Genomic DNA, 16,305 nt, shown 5'->3' with positions numbered 1-16,305 from the left:
CAACTGACAAACTGGAGTGGCATCCGGCAGTGAAATGAATAACTACTTTATTTTCTCTTGGTTCTGTTCTATTTTGATCAGCAAAGTTGCTGCCACGTTAAAAGGCACTGTTAGGAACAAATCTGTTCATGTACAGGAGCGAATCTGTCCAGTTAAATACATGTCCAGTTACAGTTCAAAATTGTTCAGTAAACGCAGTAAATATCTTATTTTTAAATTTAGATAGGTGCGACTTATATAAAGGTGCAGCTTATTGATCCCACAGTGGGGAAATTTGTTACAGCAGCAAAGATATAGGTAACACCGGGACGGCGGCATAATGTAGCCATTAATATACAACATTAACAGCAAACATTCAGAATAAAACCTGTGTAAATATACGCAGTGACATGTGTGTATATACACACCAACATACATCTACATAAAAAGTATGAAGAACACGCATTTTAGCCTGTACATAGTACAGAGGAAAAATACTCTAAGTAAGTGACAGTGCTGTAGTGAAATGTAAGGAACAGCATTTGATAAAAATAAAACTAGACTAACAGTAGTGGGGAATGTTGAGTATTGCACGGTATTACAGTAGTGGGTAATGTCTCTCCTTTGCACAGCGAGGGTGTAACAGTCTGTCACTGAAGGAGCTGTGGAGTGCTGTTAGTATTGATGACAGCTTGGCCAACATCCTCCTGTCCCCCACCGAGTCCACAGAGTCCAGGGAGCAGCCCAGGAGCGGCCCTCCTGACCAGTTTGTCCAGCCGCTTCTTGTCCCGGGCCGAGACGCCGCCTGCCCAGGTGACCACTCACTGGAAAATGACCGATGCAACCGCCGAGTCATAGAAGTTCCTGAGGACTGTCCCCTGAACCCCAAAAGACCTCAGTCTCCAGAGTAGGAACAGTCTGCTCTGACTCTTCCTATAGAGGGCGTCTGTGTTGTCGCTCCAGTCCAGTTTATTGTTGATGAACACCCAGGTACTTGTAAGTTGAGACTCTCGCAACATCTGTTCCCCGGATATTCACTGGTGCAGGTGAAGAGTGATGGCGCCTACCGAAATCCACCACCATTTCTTTGGATTTCCCCGCATTGATCAGGAGGCGTTTCTGCTGGCACCATTCCACAAAACCCTGAGTAAGTTCTCTATACTCCCGATCATCTCCGCCTGTGATGAGGCCGACAATCGCAGAGTCGTCAGAGAACTTCTGTAGGTGACAGGTAGGGATGCTGTAGTTGAAGTCCGAGGTGTAGAGGGTGAACAGGAAGGGAGCCAAGACAGTTCCCTGCGGGCCCCCCGTGCTACAGAGGAGCACGTCAGACACACAGTCCTGTGTCCTCACATACTGTGGCCGGTTTGTGAGGTGTAGAGGGTGAACAGGAAGGGAGCCAAGACAGTTCCCTGCGGGCCCCCCGTGCTACAGAGGAGCACGTCAGACACACAGTCCTGTGTCCTCACATACTGTGGCCGGTTTGTGAGGTAGTCCTGGATCCATGTGGTGGGCCACCCCCGCCCTCTCCAGCTTGTCTCCCAATAGGGTGGGCCGGATGATGTTGAAAGCACTGGAAAAATCAAAGAACATGATCCTCACAGTGCTCCCCGCCTTCTCCTGGTGGGAGAGTGAAGTGTGGAGGAGGTAGATGATGGCATCATCCACACTGATGCCAGGCTGGTATGCGAACTGGAGTGGGTCCATTGAGGAGCTCGCCAGGGGGCGCAGGTGGACAAGGACCAGTCCCTCCAGGGTCTTCATCAGGTGAGACGTCAGCGCCACTGGTCTGAAGCTGTTGAGCTCCTTCGGGTGGGGGGTCTTTGGCACCGGGACCAGGCAGGATGTTTTCCATAGCTGGGGGACCCTGCCCAGCTTCAGGCTCAGGTTGAAGATGTGCTGGACAATTCCACACAGCTGGTCTGCGCAGGATTTGAGGAGCTGGGGGCTAATGCCATCTGGACCCGCTGCCTTCCTCGCCTTCATCTTCTTCAGCTGGTTCTTCACCTGAGATGTTGTGAAGGCCAAGGCTGGGCAGGAGGGAGTGGTGGCTGTCTGGTGTAGCTGGGAGCTGGAGACTGTGGAGAAAAGAAGGGAGGGGGGGACACACCCAGCAGGAGGAGTAGGTGGAGGCTGCAGCAGGAGAGACTGAGTGGGGGCAGGCATCTGATCGAACCTATTGAAAAAGAGGTTCAGCTCATTTGCCCACTGCAGCTCCCCCCCAGTCTGGGTCTTGGGTTGTCCGTGGCCTGAGATGGTCTTCAGGCCCCTCCAGACTCCCCTGGCATTATTCTGCAGCAGCTGCTCCTCCATCCACTTCCTGTAGGACCTTTTCCCCTCTCTGATCCTCCTCATGCCAACAGCTAGCAGCTCAATATCCCTGCTGCAAAGCTGCTCCTTAATCGTGATGTGCCCAGGATTACACCATCTATCGTCCACAAACACAGCCATAATCAACAAAAACTGACATGACAGTGTTGCTTTAGGTGACATCCCATTCTATGATGTGATGTGATATGATGTGAGGCCACACTTTTCCAATCACAGTTTCAGCTCTGCTGGGAGAGCTTTACACAAGGTTTAGGAGTGTGTTTATGGGAATTTTTGACTGTTCTTGTTCCAACGTTTTCACCAGTGCAGAAAGCAAGGTGCGGTACAATGCTGTAAAGCCCTGGATGATAGAGTTTGCTGTGGATGAATTTGATTGACACACAGAGAGGCGTGACCTCAAATCTGTATTATATTATTATTATTATTGTTATTATTATTGTTGTTAATAATAATAATAATAATACTAATATTATTATTATTATTATTATTATTATATAATAGAACACCTTTCGGATGAATAAGAATGGAGGCTGAGAGCCTGGCCTTTTTGTCCTTCATCAAAGTGTAATCTCACTAATATGCTTCTGGAAGAATGGTAAAAAATGTCTCTAAACACACTTATAAACGTTGTGAAAAACCTTCCCGCAAGAACTGAAGCTGTTATTAGAGGGTGGACAGACGTCATATGCAACCGCATGGTTTAAAAATGGGATGTCGTTCAAGTTCATACAGTATGTATGTCAAGGTGGGTAATGAATAATTTTGGCAGTATAGTGTATTTTTGGCAAGTACTTATTTATATTTATATTCATATTCTTCATGTCTTGGCTCGAAGGTAGCATAGCACGATGGAAGCCTTAGCTTACAACAAAACAAACAGACTAAAAAAACAAATAAAAAAAACACGTGAAATGTCCCAAAAGTAAAAAAAATGTGTTTTGGTTCGGTGAAACCAAGTTTGAACTTTTGGCCATAATTCCCAACACCTCATCACCAAAAGAACACCATAACAACAGGTGAAGCACAGTGGTGGCAGCATCATGTTTTTTTTTTTTTTTCCCTAACTGGGGCCTTTATCAAGGTGGAGAGAATAATGAAGAGTTTGAAATACCAGTCAGTGATGGCACACAACCTTCAGGTTTTTACTATAAAGGAAAGAAAAACGTCAGTAAAAGTCTGCTAGGAAAGCTAAACTTAATTTGGGTTTAATCGGAGGCCCTTGTAATGGTGACAGGTGTGTACTAACTCCCATTCAATTTGAGTGTTAATGTGATTAGTTCATTTGGAACACAGTCCCATCCCCACGCATATAATAAAAGCGTGAGCACACGTGTGCAAACACATATTCTCACTTGTTTTTTCTTGCCCTCTCCCCTTTAATATTTTTCAATTGAATTGTACAGGTTATAGTCAGGATTAACATTTCAATTCTTAAAAAAAAAGTACTTTTTCTTAAATATTTAACTTTCTGTTTCTAGTTGCTGTTTGTCCGACACCAGTTCAAAATTGCTTTCTTCAGTGAGCTTAAGCAAGACACCCAGAATGCATTAAAGTAAGTTATTAATGAGTTACAGACTGATTGGATGTGAGTACCTTTAAATTTTGTCTTTGCCTGCAGACACTACAGAACTGCCTACAGTCTTGTACACGAGCTGAGAGCTCATGAGTCAAATATGCTGGAGATCAAAACTTTGGCAGGATTCATTAACTACAAGGTATGTATCTTTCTGTTAGGACCTCTTTCCCAAATCAACCCTTTTAGACATGAGTTCAGCACTGTATTATCCAAAATAGCTGGAGCTAATGTTCCCTCTAAGCTCCACATATGAGCAATTGCGTGCTACTCTCACCCTCTTAACGCACATGGTGACGCTGGCGCATACCACACACATATTACATTTCTACACTCATTCCTTCATTTCCGCCCCAGTCTAATTTAGAAAGAGGACACCACACCAATCCCACGTCCCTTAAAGTTTCAGTAGCGCAACTGAGAGTGCACACTCATTTGTTCTAAAATACAGTGGTACCCCTACTTACGAAATTAATTGGTTCTGGAAGAAATTTCTTAACTAGAAAATTTTGTAAGTAGAGACGTGTTTTCCATGTAAATGCCCTATTTCATTCCAAGCACCCCAAAATTCAGACATAAATGTTTGTATGAAGCATAAAAATGCATCAAAACATGTAACAAATACATGTTACAATTAGATTATTGCACAATAAATCAGAGTTGTGCATAATGTAAAAAAACAAAGAATAGAGTAAAAAAATAAAAATGCTGGTCATTTACCTTTTAATTGCTGTCCTCATCGCTTTTTGCCCTCTTTGGTTCATGTTCTCTCTCAAAAGTGTTTTTTGACTGGCATTTTGTAAAGAACTGATTTAATAACGTGGTGACTGTTGATACATTACGTTCATATTCTTTGGCGAGATCAACCAAACGCATCCCTTTTTCATACTTTTCTATTATCTCTTGCTTTCTTTGTATGGACAAAAAAACCCAACTATTTTCTTCTTTTTTTTCTTTTCCTCGTTTCTCCATCAATTTCTTCGGGTCCGTAGCGAATCGGAACACCTCATGGCCCGAGGGGCGAATGATGAGGACGCTGCATAGACATATCTATCACATATATATATCTACACATATAGACATGTACGGTAGAGGTCCCTCTTCGCCAATGGGATGCCAGGAAGATGCTAGGTAATGTCAGAGCAGCTACAAGTATGTTGCATTCAGTAAACTCTGGAGCTGCGAGTAGCAGCACATACTTTTACTTTTTGTATCCAGACGTTTCTTTCGTAACAAGATGCAATATTTTCCTGTTGAAGCGTTTCTTAACTTGAAAATTTCATATGAATATATGTTCGTAAGTACAGGTAGTTTGAAGTAGGGATAGACCGATGATTGGCCGGGCTGATTATTGGAGCCGATATTTACTGTTTTGACAAATATCGGCATCTGCCTTTTTTAAAAATTTAATGGCCGATAATAAATCCATTTTAAACTGTGTTAACTTCAATGAACTATTTATTTAATTTTCAGTTAACTTTATAAGAGATTCTAGTGGGGGGTTAAGATCAGGGGATGCCGTTAATAAGGATGTGCGTGACTAGTCGTTTAACCGTCTACCATTTATTAAACGTTTAGTATTTTACTAGTCGGTTAAACGCTGCATTTTGTTCCACACGCCTCTGCCTCGGCCTCTGTAAACATGCTGAGCACCAAGGGAGAGAATTGCTCCCCCTTCTAACCGCGCCAACTCCAACACCCACACATAGTAGGGGGCGGGGACACTAAGCTTGGGGAAGAATATTTAGAAAAGTAAATTCTGAAGATGTCAAAGCTACCACAAAAAAAACCAGCACCGTTTGGCAGTATTTTGATGCAGCATATGACAGTGGGCATGGCGGCGGGACCAGGCAGACGAGCATGAGAGCGTTTGTTCCAGCCAGGCGCTGCATGCTCGCCGCACAACAAAGATTCCCCAACTACAGTTACAGTTAGACTTCACTTTGATGGTTAATGCAGTTATTGCAATTTTGTTGTTTGATCACAATAGATTGGTTTATTTACATTTCAAAAACCGGAAGCCATTCATTTACAAATATGATTGCACTTTAGTTTACATTTTTAAATGTTCAGATATTAAGATTTGAATGAGGCAAAATAACATGGCCTTTCTCTCAAATATATTGTTATAATCATTTGTTTCAGATGTACTGTAATTATTTTCTGTATAAAAATTAATTTGGTGTTCAAAAAAACTTTTTTCAAACTTGAGTCTTGAAAAAGAGGGGATCGTCTTATAATCAAGGCCGTCTTATATTCGGGCCAATACGGTGATTATATTTCAGACCACTTTTGGGATTACATTAGATTAACCCAACTGACCCAACCCGGCTGATCCAAAATAACTACTGGTTGGGTCGGTCCAAATTTAGGAACGTGTTGGGCTACCCATTTAAACGAATTTGACCAACCACCAAACCAGCAGTTTTAAGAGTGTATTATTATTTTAATATTTCGGTTGTTTGTTCTGTTTTCATGTACTATTGCATTCGGGTGGTATTTGTCATTCGCTGACCTCTTGTGTGTGTATGCTATGTCAGAGTTACCCAAATTACAATCAAGAGAAATATGAATGTCATAAAAACAATTTGGTTTTTCTAAGTTGAACATTTTGTGGAAAACTTTAATGAATACAATGTTGGGAGGGAAAAAAAAGTGCAGAGTGTTTCCAGGGTCAGTCAAGTCAAGTCAAATTTATTTATATAGCCCTTAATTACAGGAAAGTCTCAAAAAGGGCTTCACATACAACATTAACGACAAGGGATGGGAATTTCGACTAATTTGCCCGCCGACTAGTCTCAAATTTTATTTGCGACTAGTCGATTAGTCTATAAGTAAGAAAACTTGAATTTTAATACATATTGAATTCAAAGTTTAAAATGCAAATGTTGTGTGTATTTAGGGGCTATTTTAGCCCAAACATTCAGGACAGTTTGTTAATTTGAATTCTGGTGATGTAACAACAAATGACTGAATAAAGGTGAACAATTGAAAGAGAAATACATTTCTGAAACATTTTCCAATGCAATGCATGGCATTTATTATGACTAATGTAATGAGTAATGGTACAGACTACCAGTCCAGCAGGACTCATTCTCATTCGCTAGCACCATGTTAGCTGTATTATCATGCACACAGGCGACGACTTTATTTTGTAGTGCCCATGTACCCATTACACTCCGCCGGTGAGCAGCCAGGTTTTCAGCTGTGTTTCTTTCCTCTAAGGCACATGTCTGAAGCATACAGCAGCGGAGATGTCCTTCGTCCACATATGACACGTTATAGTCATGTAAGATTTGGTAGCTATGGACGTCCATCCGTCTGTAGTTATGGCCACATACAGTAGTTGACCTGCTAAAACGTTCGTAGCATCTCCTCTTTTATTTGGTTATGGCTACTCTCGAGTTGGGACGTGATTGTTTTGCGACTTCGCACCGCGTACTCAGGCTCATTATACAGCATTAATTTTTTGAACCCTTTGCCTTCAACAAAAAGCGGCAGCATATCGCGGGAAGTCATTTCACAAATTATAAACTTAAATCCTCGTGTATTAATGAGTTTGGTGCGTGGTCGGATATTAAAATACTTTCATATTGAGAATCCTTTATTTTATGTCTCGGATCCCCAGAAACTAGAAAATAGTCAATACGCGAATATGATTTATACATGCTTGAGTAACAAGAGTATTTCAAACTCTTGTGGTTCAAATCCCTCCAAACATCCCTTAAATGAAGTTCCTACATAGTTATTTATAGCTTGTCTACTTTTAGAATGAATGTTATCACTTTTTTTTCCCGTTTGAAATCAAAACAAAGATAAGTGAAATTTTAACATTTCTGTCGTTTTGAAATTTTGGAGGACTTTTGTTACTGTAGAAAACTCTATGGCGCTAATGTTTTAAGTTTTCATTTAACTTTTGAAGACATGGTGGTGACCCTGGGAGCTCTCTTTTTATTTGAATAAATATATGCTTAAAGAGAAATCAACCCATGTTATGTATGTATGTGTTATATGTTCCCAGCAGGCCCACTGGTTGAAAGATGGCATTCTGATTAATATTGCGTTTGTGGAATATTACTTCAGTAGCAAAACCCACCACTTTAATGACCAATCACGGCTCGGCTTAAAAAAACAGGTCAGACGTGATTGGTCCTTACCTGAGTCCTGAGCAGTTGTGATGTCATTTTCAGTCGACAGAAGTGACAAAATGGCTGCCCCCAGAGATCGCTAAAAATGGGTGGATTAACTCTTATTCCACTAACGCAATGTTTATCAGAATGCCTTGTTTCAACTAGTGGCCTTGCGTAGAACATATTCTTGAAAAAAAAAAATGTTTGGGTTGACTTCCCTTTAAAGACATTTCAACAAAGTTAAGGATTTTAATTATTTTTGCCGACCCTGATACATTCACAGACATCCACTCACCATTGACGAGACACTGCATACGACACGCGGACCGCCCCATTCAGGGAGCCCAAACATGGATGCAGTTTACGAGCCCCTTAAAGCGGAAGTCAACCCAAACTTATTTTTTTCAAGAATATGTTCCCAGCAGGCCCACTAGTTGAAACACGGCATTCTGATCAGGTGAAAAAATCTTGAGTTTTCAAAATACTCTATGATGCAGGCAAGGCTTGAAATTTTGTAATTCATATTTCCTTCGCCACAAAAGAGGAAATACTTTAAAAAAAAAAACGTATCTTATATAAATAAATATAAATATATATACATAATATAAATACCCATGTCCTGAAGTAATCTATATGACAATATTTTGTTCTACTTATTGCGCTACCTTGGGGAGAAAAAGCAGAATAAGAGGAAGCAAATATGTTATATATGTTTTTGTCTTTAGGTGTGCCGTCTGTGTTTCCTGCACAATACTCCACTTGATGCCATTTCCCAGTTCAGAAAGCACAATGATCTCTGTAAGAAGAAGATTGGTAGTGCTGAACTGGCTTTTGAGCATGCTGCATGGACGGCCAAACAGTGAGTTGTACACAAATACATAACACAAAAAATGAAATGCATCATCAACGCTTTAACATGAATCCATTGAAATTATTAAAATGGCTCCAGTTATCATTTAGACCGCCATAAAAAATTGACTACTGATGCAGTAGTAAAAGGTGACACCATTGATTACTGCTTTGGTCCGGTAGATGTACAGTGAGTTATTAGCGGCTAAACTGCTATTGATACGTAGCCTGTGCAAACTCCTCTTTCATTATCCTGCTTTCCACATCATCACTTGGGTGCTACTTGTTGAAATTGTTCAACAGGATTGTTATGTTATCCGTTGTTGAGGACTTATCTGGCACAACTGCTTCATTTACTCAATGTCGCTTTAAAGATACCTGTACCGCCACACAAGCAATGGTGGGGAACAATAATTTGGGAAGAAATGGCCAGGTCATGGCTGTTCATCTGCTGTGTGTTTAGCTGCGCTTTACGTCATTGTTTACTTATTGTTTCTTTTACTTTTTGTGTACATCATCAACTTGAAAACCAAAGTAGAGAAGGAAAAGATGGACTCTGATTGGCTGCTGTCATGCATATTTCCACCGCATCTTGCTCGCTGATGATCACCTCAACTCATTCAATCACAGCCGTTTTCATTGGAGCAACCATTTCAGTGTCAGCCGTTTTACTGGATTTTGGCAGATTTTGCAAAGCCCATAGAATATTGTGCTCAAAACCTACCAATAGAAAGATTACTCTTATCTTTCATCAGAAAAATGTATTTCTGTTTTTCCATTATTTTGCAATCAGCATGAGAATAAAGCTGAGTTTCATTGAAATTCCCATTTCTAGCGAAAAAACTCAGAAAATGATCCTATTGTAAAAACAATACACTTAGACTTTAACACTACTATTTTTTTGCTTTTGTGACAGCTCAAACATCAAAATAATGCTTTCCTTCTACAAACCACCAAGACAACACAACAAAAGGGGCCTTTGATAGCAAAATAATTTATTTGCACATAAAACTATTTAACTGAACTACATACAGGAGTAAGTTGAGAGTGTGACAGTGTCTGACATAATTGACAGTGCGGGGGTGCGCGTGCAGGTGCGCGTGTGCGTGTGCGTGCGTGTGTGTGTGTATGCCCTCCACTCTACAAAATTACACACTTTTTTTGTGGTACAAAATAAAATAATTTCCTTTGTTTCACACTACATTCGAGTTTGCGCTTGCCTGGGCTTGCCATTTTCTTTGTGGTGTGGCCTTTTTAGTGGGGGCAACTTGCCAGTTCTGAAGAGCTGCAGGTCAGCTGGCTGGTGTTCACTGGTCCAGCTTGAATGATTTCCACCATTTCTACCTGCGCGACCTGTAAATTATATCTAAAAAAAATATACATATTAGGGCTGTCAAAATTAATGTGTTAACTTGCGAGATCAATTTAAATAATGTAACACGTTAAAAAAAAAAAATAACGCCATTAATGTAGTTTATTCACTTCCGGTGGCGGCTGACGTTTGACGTGGTGCAGGCAAACTTCGAGGAGAGTCACTGGCGCAAAGATGGACAAAGACGGGCTTTTAGGTGGACAGTTTTACTTTAAAAAGTTGCTTGACAACTCGTTGGAGAAATCTATTGTAGTTTGCTCACTTTCTAAAGCTGAATTCAAATATAACATAAATTGTTCGTCTTTGTCGTATCATCTTCGAGCAAAAGAATCTGCTGAAGTTACCACCATGAGGCCTTGCCAAGCAGCGCTGCTGCAGTCTGGTGCTTGTGGGGGCATGACTAAAGCTGAAAGTGAGAAGGCAATCGATACCTTGGTTATGTGGATAGCGAAAAACTGCTGTCTAATTAGCATAGTTGAAGACGACGGACTACGAGAGATTATTCGAGCGGCATCAGGAGATGCACAGTATAATCTCCCTTCGAGAGGAACCATAGTATCACGAATACACACTTACTATGAGGACGAGAGGTCTCGGCGGAAAAACAGGCTTCAAAAAGAGAATATTGCTGTCACAAGTGATCACTGGACACCTGTGAACAATGATAATTACTTGGCGGTCACAACGCATTTTATTGACAATAAATGGCCTGCAGTCATTTGTGCTAACTGTGAGTGAAACGGAGGAGTGGAACTACGCTGAGACATGCGCTGACCATTTTGTGGATGTTGCAAACAAATGGGAAATGAAGTTAACCACGCTTTGCACTGATAGTGCTCGTAACATGGTTGCAGCTGCGAGACTACTCCCAACACCTGCCCTGTACAGCCCACAGTCTGCAAAGAACTATAAGAGTTTCCCTTAATGACCGTGGATTTGAAAGTGTTTTGGCCAGATGCCGCAAGATTGTCAGGCACTTCAAGCATAGACTAGCTAGTCTTGTCCACTATTCAAATGTGCCGTTGATTTATTCAGTCAAGCCGTATACTTTTTCTTCTGTATTTGTAATGATGTGTTTGCTCTATTTACTTAGCTATCCATACATGTATAGTTTTTATTTATTTTTATTTTTTGATGCCCTCTATGGACAATAATAGCAGTTTTGTGCTAATAGCAAACCTAACTATGCTGTATATGTATGTAAAAAAAAAAATCAAATTCAAATATTTCATATGACATAAATAGAGCCTTGAATAAGTAAATAAACCAGAACAAAATAGTTTTTTGGCACCTTGTTTTTTTTTCAAAAATGGCAATTTTCTTATAAACACTAGACTTAAGGAATTTGTTACAAAAAATGAAACTGCCTTTGAAGTACAAAAGTACAAAAGTGATAGACACTTAAATTCCCAAAGGGAGACTTTAGTCTCCACTCTGTTTCCCCCCTCAGAAACCAAATATGTGTCACACCCCTAATTACTTTCCATTGTATTAAGTACCAATCAACGAGTGGGTACTTACTGACACAAACACAGCTGTGCTGCACCATCTGCACAAAGTCAGATTTCACACAGAAGTCACTATAGCACACGATTTTGAGATTTGCAGAGAAAAAATGTCCTTGTTCGTGTGTATTATGTAAAATTGAAAATGTTTCTTGGATCAAAAGACAAAACAGGATGATTGCGGACAACTGTTGACTATATCAAAGTTTGAAGTAGTAAGTAGCAAACTCTGGCAGCTGTGTCCACGATTTGCAATACAATGGTGAGCACCTAACAGCCCGACCCCTTCCTCTCACGCCCAGTTGTTTCCTCACACTGCATAAAGCACACAAACTCAGAGTACACTCAGACGTCGACCATGGCACATCTAAGAAGAATGACTGCTCAGCAAGCCTTAGCAATGCTAACAGAGCATGTCAGACTGCGATTCTGATGGTGGAGATGTTGGAAGTAGCCTGGCATTTCAGAATGGAAATATCAACACCGATTCTTCAAGCGATGACAATGATCCAGCTGAGAAAGTGAGTGTTTTTGGACCAGGAGATCGTCCCCTCCAAAGGCGCACCAGGAGACGGGTAGCCAATATGTGGTTGAGCAGGGCAGTGAGGCCTCATCTGATGAAGAGGAAGACACAATGTATGGCAACCCGCCTCAATGTAAAAAACAAAAAGTCGGTCATGTTGGCACACCGCCTGGATCCGCAGACAGGGGGAAAGATGGCACTGTTTGTTTACAATGGAAAGTTGGAGACTTGATTGCTGCTGAAACCCCACAAACTGCCTTCAACGGATCTGGAAGGCCAACAGAGTCAGTGAGACGAAAAATCACGTCGTCTTCACAGTTTTCTGTGTTTGGTGGATATAACGATGTTGCTGAGAACACGCAGTCCGCGAGAGCCACAGAACCAACCCCAACTGGCAGATGACTGTCTCCGAGCTGATGGCGTTCCTCGCAATCCTTATTCGAAGAGCGGCAGTGGGTTACATAGGTCCCAAGCAAGACATGTGGGCCAATAACTTTGGTATCCCAGATATCAAAACCATTGTGTCGTAATCACTTTTACGAAATAATGCGGTACCTCCACTTTGACAACAAGGACACGCGCAGGGAACGCATACAAAATGACAAATTTGCTGCAGTTTCAGAAATCTGGCAGAAGTTCGTTCTGAACTGTATATCATCTTACAGTCCAGGACAGCATGTCACTGTGGATGAGCAGTTGTTTCCGTCAAATGGCTGTCACAAATGCACATGTTTTGTGCAAAGCATTTACAGGGTCAAAGAAAGTCGCCGACTGTTCATGCTGGAGCTTGCAGAGGAGCTCAAAAGGAGACTGATGTAGGAAAAATAACAAGTGGAAGAGCGTAAACAGCTGAGCCGTGAGATGAAAGTTGAGAGTCAGCAGATAAGGACGAAGTGCCAGGCACGCTTACACTGCAATAATAACAGAAGTACTCGGCGTTGTGCAGCCTGTGGCAAATGTACCTGTGGCAAATGTGGATGGACTTTACCTTGGTTATTTGACAAATGAGAGATGTGATGATTGTATGGAACAATTGTTTGCTTGAAACATTTGGCCCACTTGGTACAATTGTCCTTTTTTTTACTTATCTTTGTGTGAAATAAACATTTACTATTTCAAATCATACAGTTTGTTTGTTGTTTTTTAAACTGAAATTGAGATGTGTGGGGTGCTAATTTTGTTCCTCTGTCCTCTAAAATGTTAAGATTGGCAGTATGCAAGTATGCCCTCCGTAAAATGACTGGCCATTGTAAAAATAATTTTCCTGGCAAATAAATAAAAATGTTTCTTGAATCAAAAGACAAAAGGGGATGATTTTCAAAATAAATACACTGAATTTTATAAAGGACTAGAGAATGCACTTCCTGGAGAAATAGCGTGTAAAGGCGAAGGAAGCTGTATGGAAACCTTGGAATGCGTTGGAATGAAGTTGAATGACCTTGAAAAATATCCGAAGGGAAACAAGAAAAGAGGAAGTAAGGAAAACAATAATGATGGAATCAAAGGAAGGGAGGAAGCAAGGAACCAAGATAGCAAGGAAAACAAGCAAGAAAGAAAACAAAGAAAGAATACAAAATAGTAGGAAGGAAAGAATGAGGCGAAGAAATGAGGAAGAAAGGAAACTAGGAAGCAAGGAAGGAAGGTAAGAAGGAATCTCGGGAAGGACGGAACCTACGGATGAGAAAACGGGGTGTCCCAATATTTTTGAACAACATGGCCGCTTCATTAGGGACACCAGGGGATGAAAAATCGGTGTGTCCCAATACTTTTGAAAAACATGGCCGCTGCATTAGGGACACCTGGGGATGAAAATTCTGTGGGTCCCAATACTTTTGAACAACACAACTGGATTGGTGTAAATGTGAAATGTTGAATGTGCCATTAAGAATGAAGGGGATTTTTTGGGGTGAAAGATGGGAAATATTGGGGGAACCCTAAATGTTAGGGGCGAAAAAAATACAAATTGTGATTACATGAATCTTTGGAATAATTTGAAATTTGAACGGGGTGAATCGGATGAATTATGTGGAAGTAGTTACAGTTTGAATGTGCCATTGGAAATGAATGTTTTTTTTTTTGGGGTGCAAATGTTTGAATTTTGGGGGACCCGTAAATATTACGGGTGGAAACAAAAAGTTGAAAAGCTTAATGAGTTGAATGAGTTGAATGACTTAAATTTTGGGGAACTGGAATGGTGTAAATGTGAAATGTTGAATGTGCCATTAAGAATGAATGGGATTTTTTTGGGGTGAAAGACGGGAAATGTTGGGGGAACCCTAAATGTTAGGGGCGAAAAAAATACAAATTGTGATTACATGAATCTCTGGAATAATTTGAAATTTGAACGGGGTGAATCGGATGAATTATGTGGAAGTAGTTACAGTTTGAATGTGCCATTGGAAATTAATGTTTTCTTTTTGGGGTGCAAATGTTTGAATTTTGGGGGACCCGTAAATATTTGGGGTGAAAACAAAAAGGAGCAGCAATTGGCATTAATTTTTGGAATAGTTTAAAGTTTGAAAAAGGGTGAATCGGATGAATTATGTGGAAGTAGCGGCGCGCCAAAAAAGTGGGAAGAATAAGATTAATAATAATAATATTAATAAAGTATAGGAATAATGAATGGTCCTGAATGAATTTGAATGACCTCTATGAAAAATTTTGGAATGCGTTGAAATGATACTGAATGTAATTGAATGAAGTTGAATGACTTCAAATGATATAGAATAGCCTGGAATGAGGAGGACATAAACAAATCAGAAAGGAAGAAAGAAAAGAGGAAGTAAGGAAAAAATAAAAGAAGGGAGTCAGGAAAAAAAAAGGCAAACAAGGATGGAATGGCTGGGGATCGAACCCACAACCTCTGGTTGGGAAACGACCACTCTACCACTGAGCCCTGTCACCCCCAATGTGAGAATGTGAGTTGAATGAGCTGAATGTGGTCAATTTGAAATTGGAATGGTGTAAATGTTGAATGTGCCATTACTGAATGCGACGGGTACTTGGGAGTCACTTCGTGGTCACTTCTGGGTCATTTGGAGTAACTTCCGGGTCACGTGGGTCACTTCTGGGTCACTTCCGGATCACTTTCGGGTCATATGGGTGACTTCCGGGTCATTAGGGCCACTTCCGGTTAATTTCCGGGTCACTTGGATCACTTCCGGTCCATTTACGGGTCATTTGGGTTACTTCCGGTTCATTTCATTTCCGGGTCACTTGGGTCACTTCCGGTTCACTTTAAGATAATTTGGGTCACTTCTGGGTCACTGCCCAAGATGGCCGCCACACTGGGGAGACCTCGGGGTGAGTGTCCCCAGTCTGGCTAATTTCCCTGTCCAAGATGGCCGCCGTACTGGGGAGACCTCGGGTTGAGTATCCCCAGTCTGGCTAATGTCCCTCTCCAAGATGGCCACCGCACTGGGGAGACCTCCGGGTGAGTATCCCCAGTCTAGCTAATGTCCCTGTCCAAGATGGCAGCCGCACTGGGGAGACCTCGGGGTGAGTATCCCCAGTCTAGCTAATGACCCTGTCCAAGATGGCCGCCGCACTGAGGAGACCTCCGGGTGAGTATCCCCAGTCTAGCTAATGTCATAGCCCAAGATGGCCGCCGCACTGTGGAGATCTCGGGGTGAGTATCCCCAGTCTAGCTAATGTCCCTGTCCAAGATGGCCGCCACACTGGGGAGACCTCCGGGTGAGTATCCCCAGTCTAGCTAATGTCATAGCCCAAGATGGTCGCCGCACTGTGGAGACCTCGGGGTGAGTATCCCCAGTCTAGCTAATGACCCTGTCCAAGATGGCCGCCGCACCGGAGAGACCAAGGGGCAATAACACTGGTCCACTAGAAATTAATGGTGAATTTTTAAGTGAATGAGTTGAATGTTTTTGAAAGAAGGAATTTTGGGGGTGTTGAAAAGCTGAATGTGAGTTTAATGAGTGTAAGACTTGAATTTGGGGAAATTGGGAAGGTGCAAATTTGAAAAGTTGAAAGTTCCAATGGAAATGAATGGTGAATTGTTAAATTTTTGAGGTTTTTTTTAAGTG

At 41.5% G+C, this 16,305-nt stretch overlaps 1 protein-coding gene across 3 annotated transcripts in view; it reads left to right on the top strand.

Annotated features, from left to right (window-relative positions):
• Positions 1-16,305, top strand: part of trappc11 (trafficking protein particle complex subunit 11) — a 165,565-nt gene that overhangs the window by 22,494 nt on the left and 126,766 nt on the right. For all 3 annotated transcript variants that reach the window (XM_086053384.1, XM_086053383.1, XM_086053385.1), the window contains exons 7-9: positions 3,789-3,862; positions 3,929-4,025; positions 8,739-8,872. In XM_086053384.1, the coding sequence (XP_085909510.1) occupies positions 3,789-3,862; positions 3,929-4,025; positions 8,739-8,872 (305 nt within the window). The remainder of the gene's footprint in view (positions 1-3,788; positions 3,863-3,928; positions 4,026-8,738; positions 8,873-16,305) is intronic.

The sequence above is a fragment of the Filicampus tigris genome, chromosome 15 (genome assembly GCF_054856515.1).
Source record: "Filicampus tigris isolate MCC_2025a chromosome 15, RoL_Ftig_1.0, whole genome shotgun sequence".
NCBI lineage: Eukaryota > Metazoa > Chordata > Actinopteri > Syngnathiformes > Syngnathidae > Filicampus > Filicampus tigris.
Note: the sequence above shows the minus strand (reverse complement) of the source record. Positions and strands in the feature narration are given on the sequence as shown.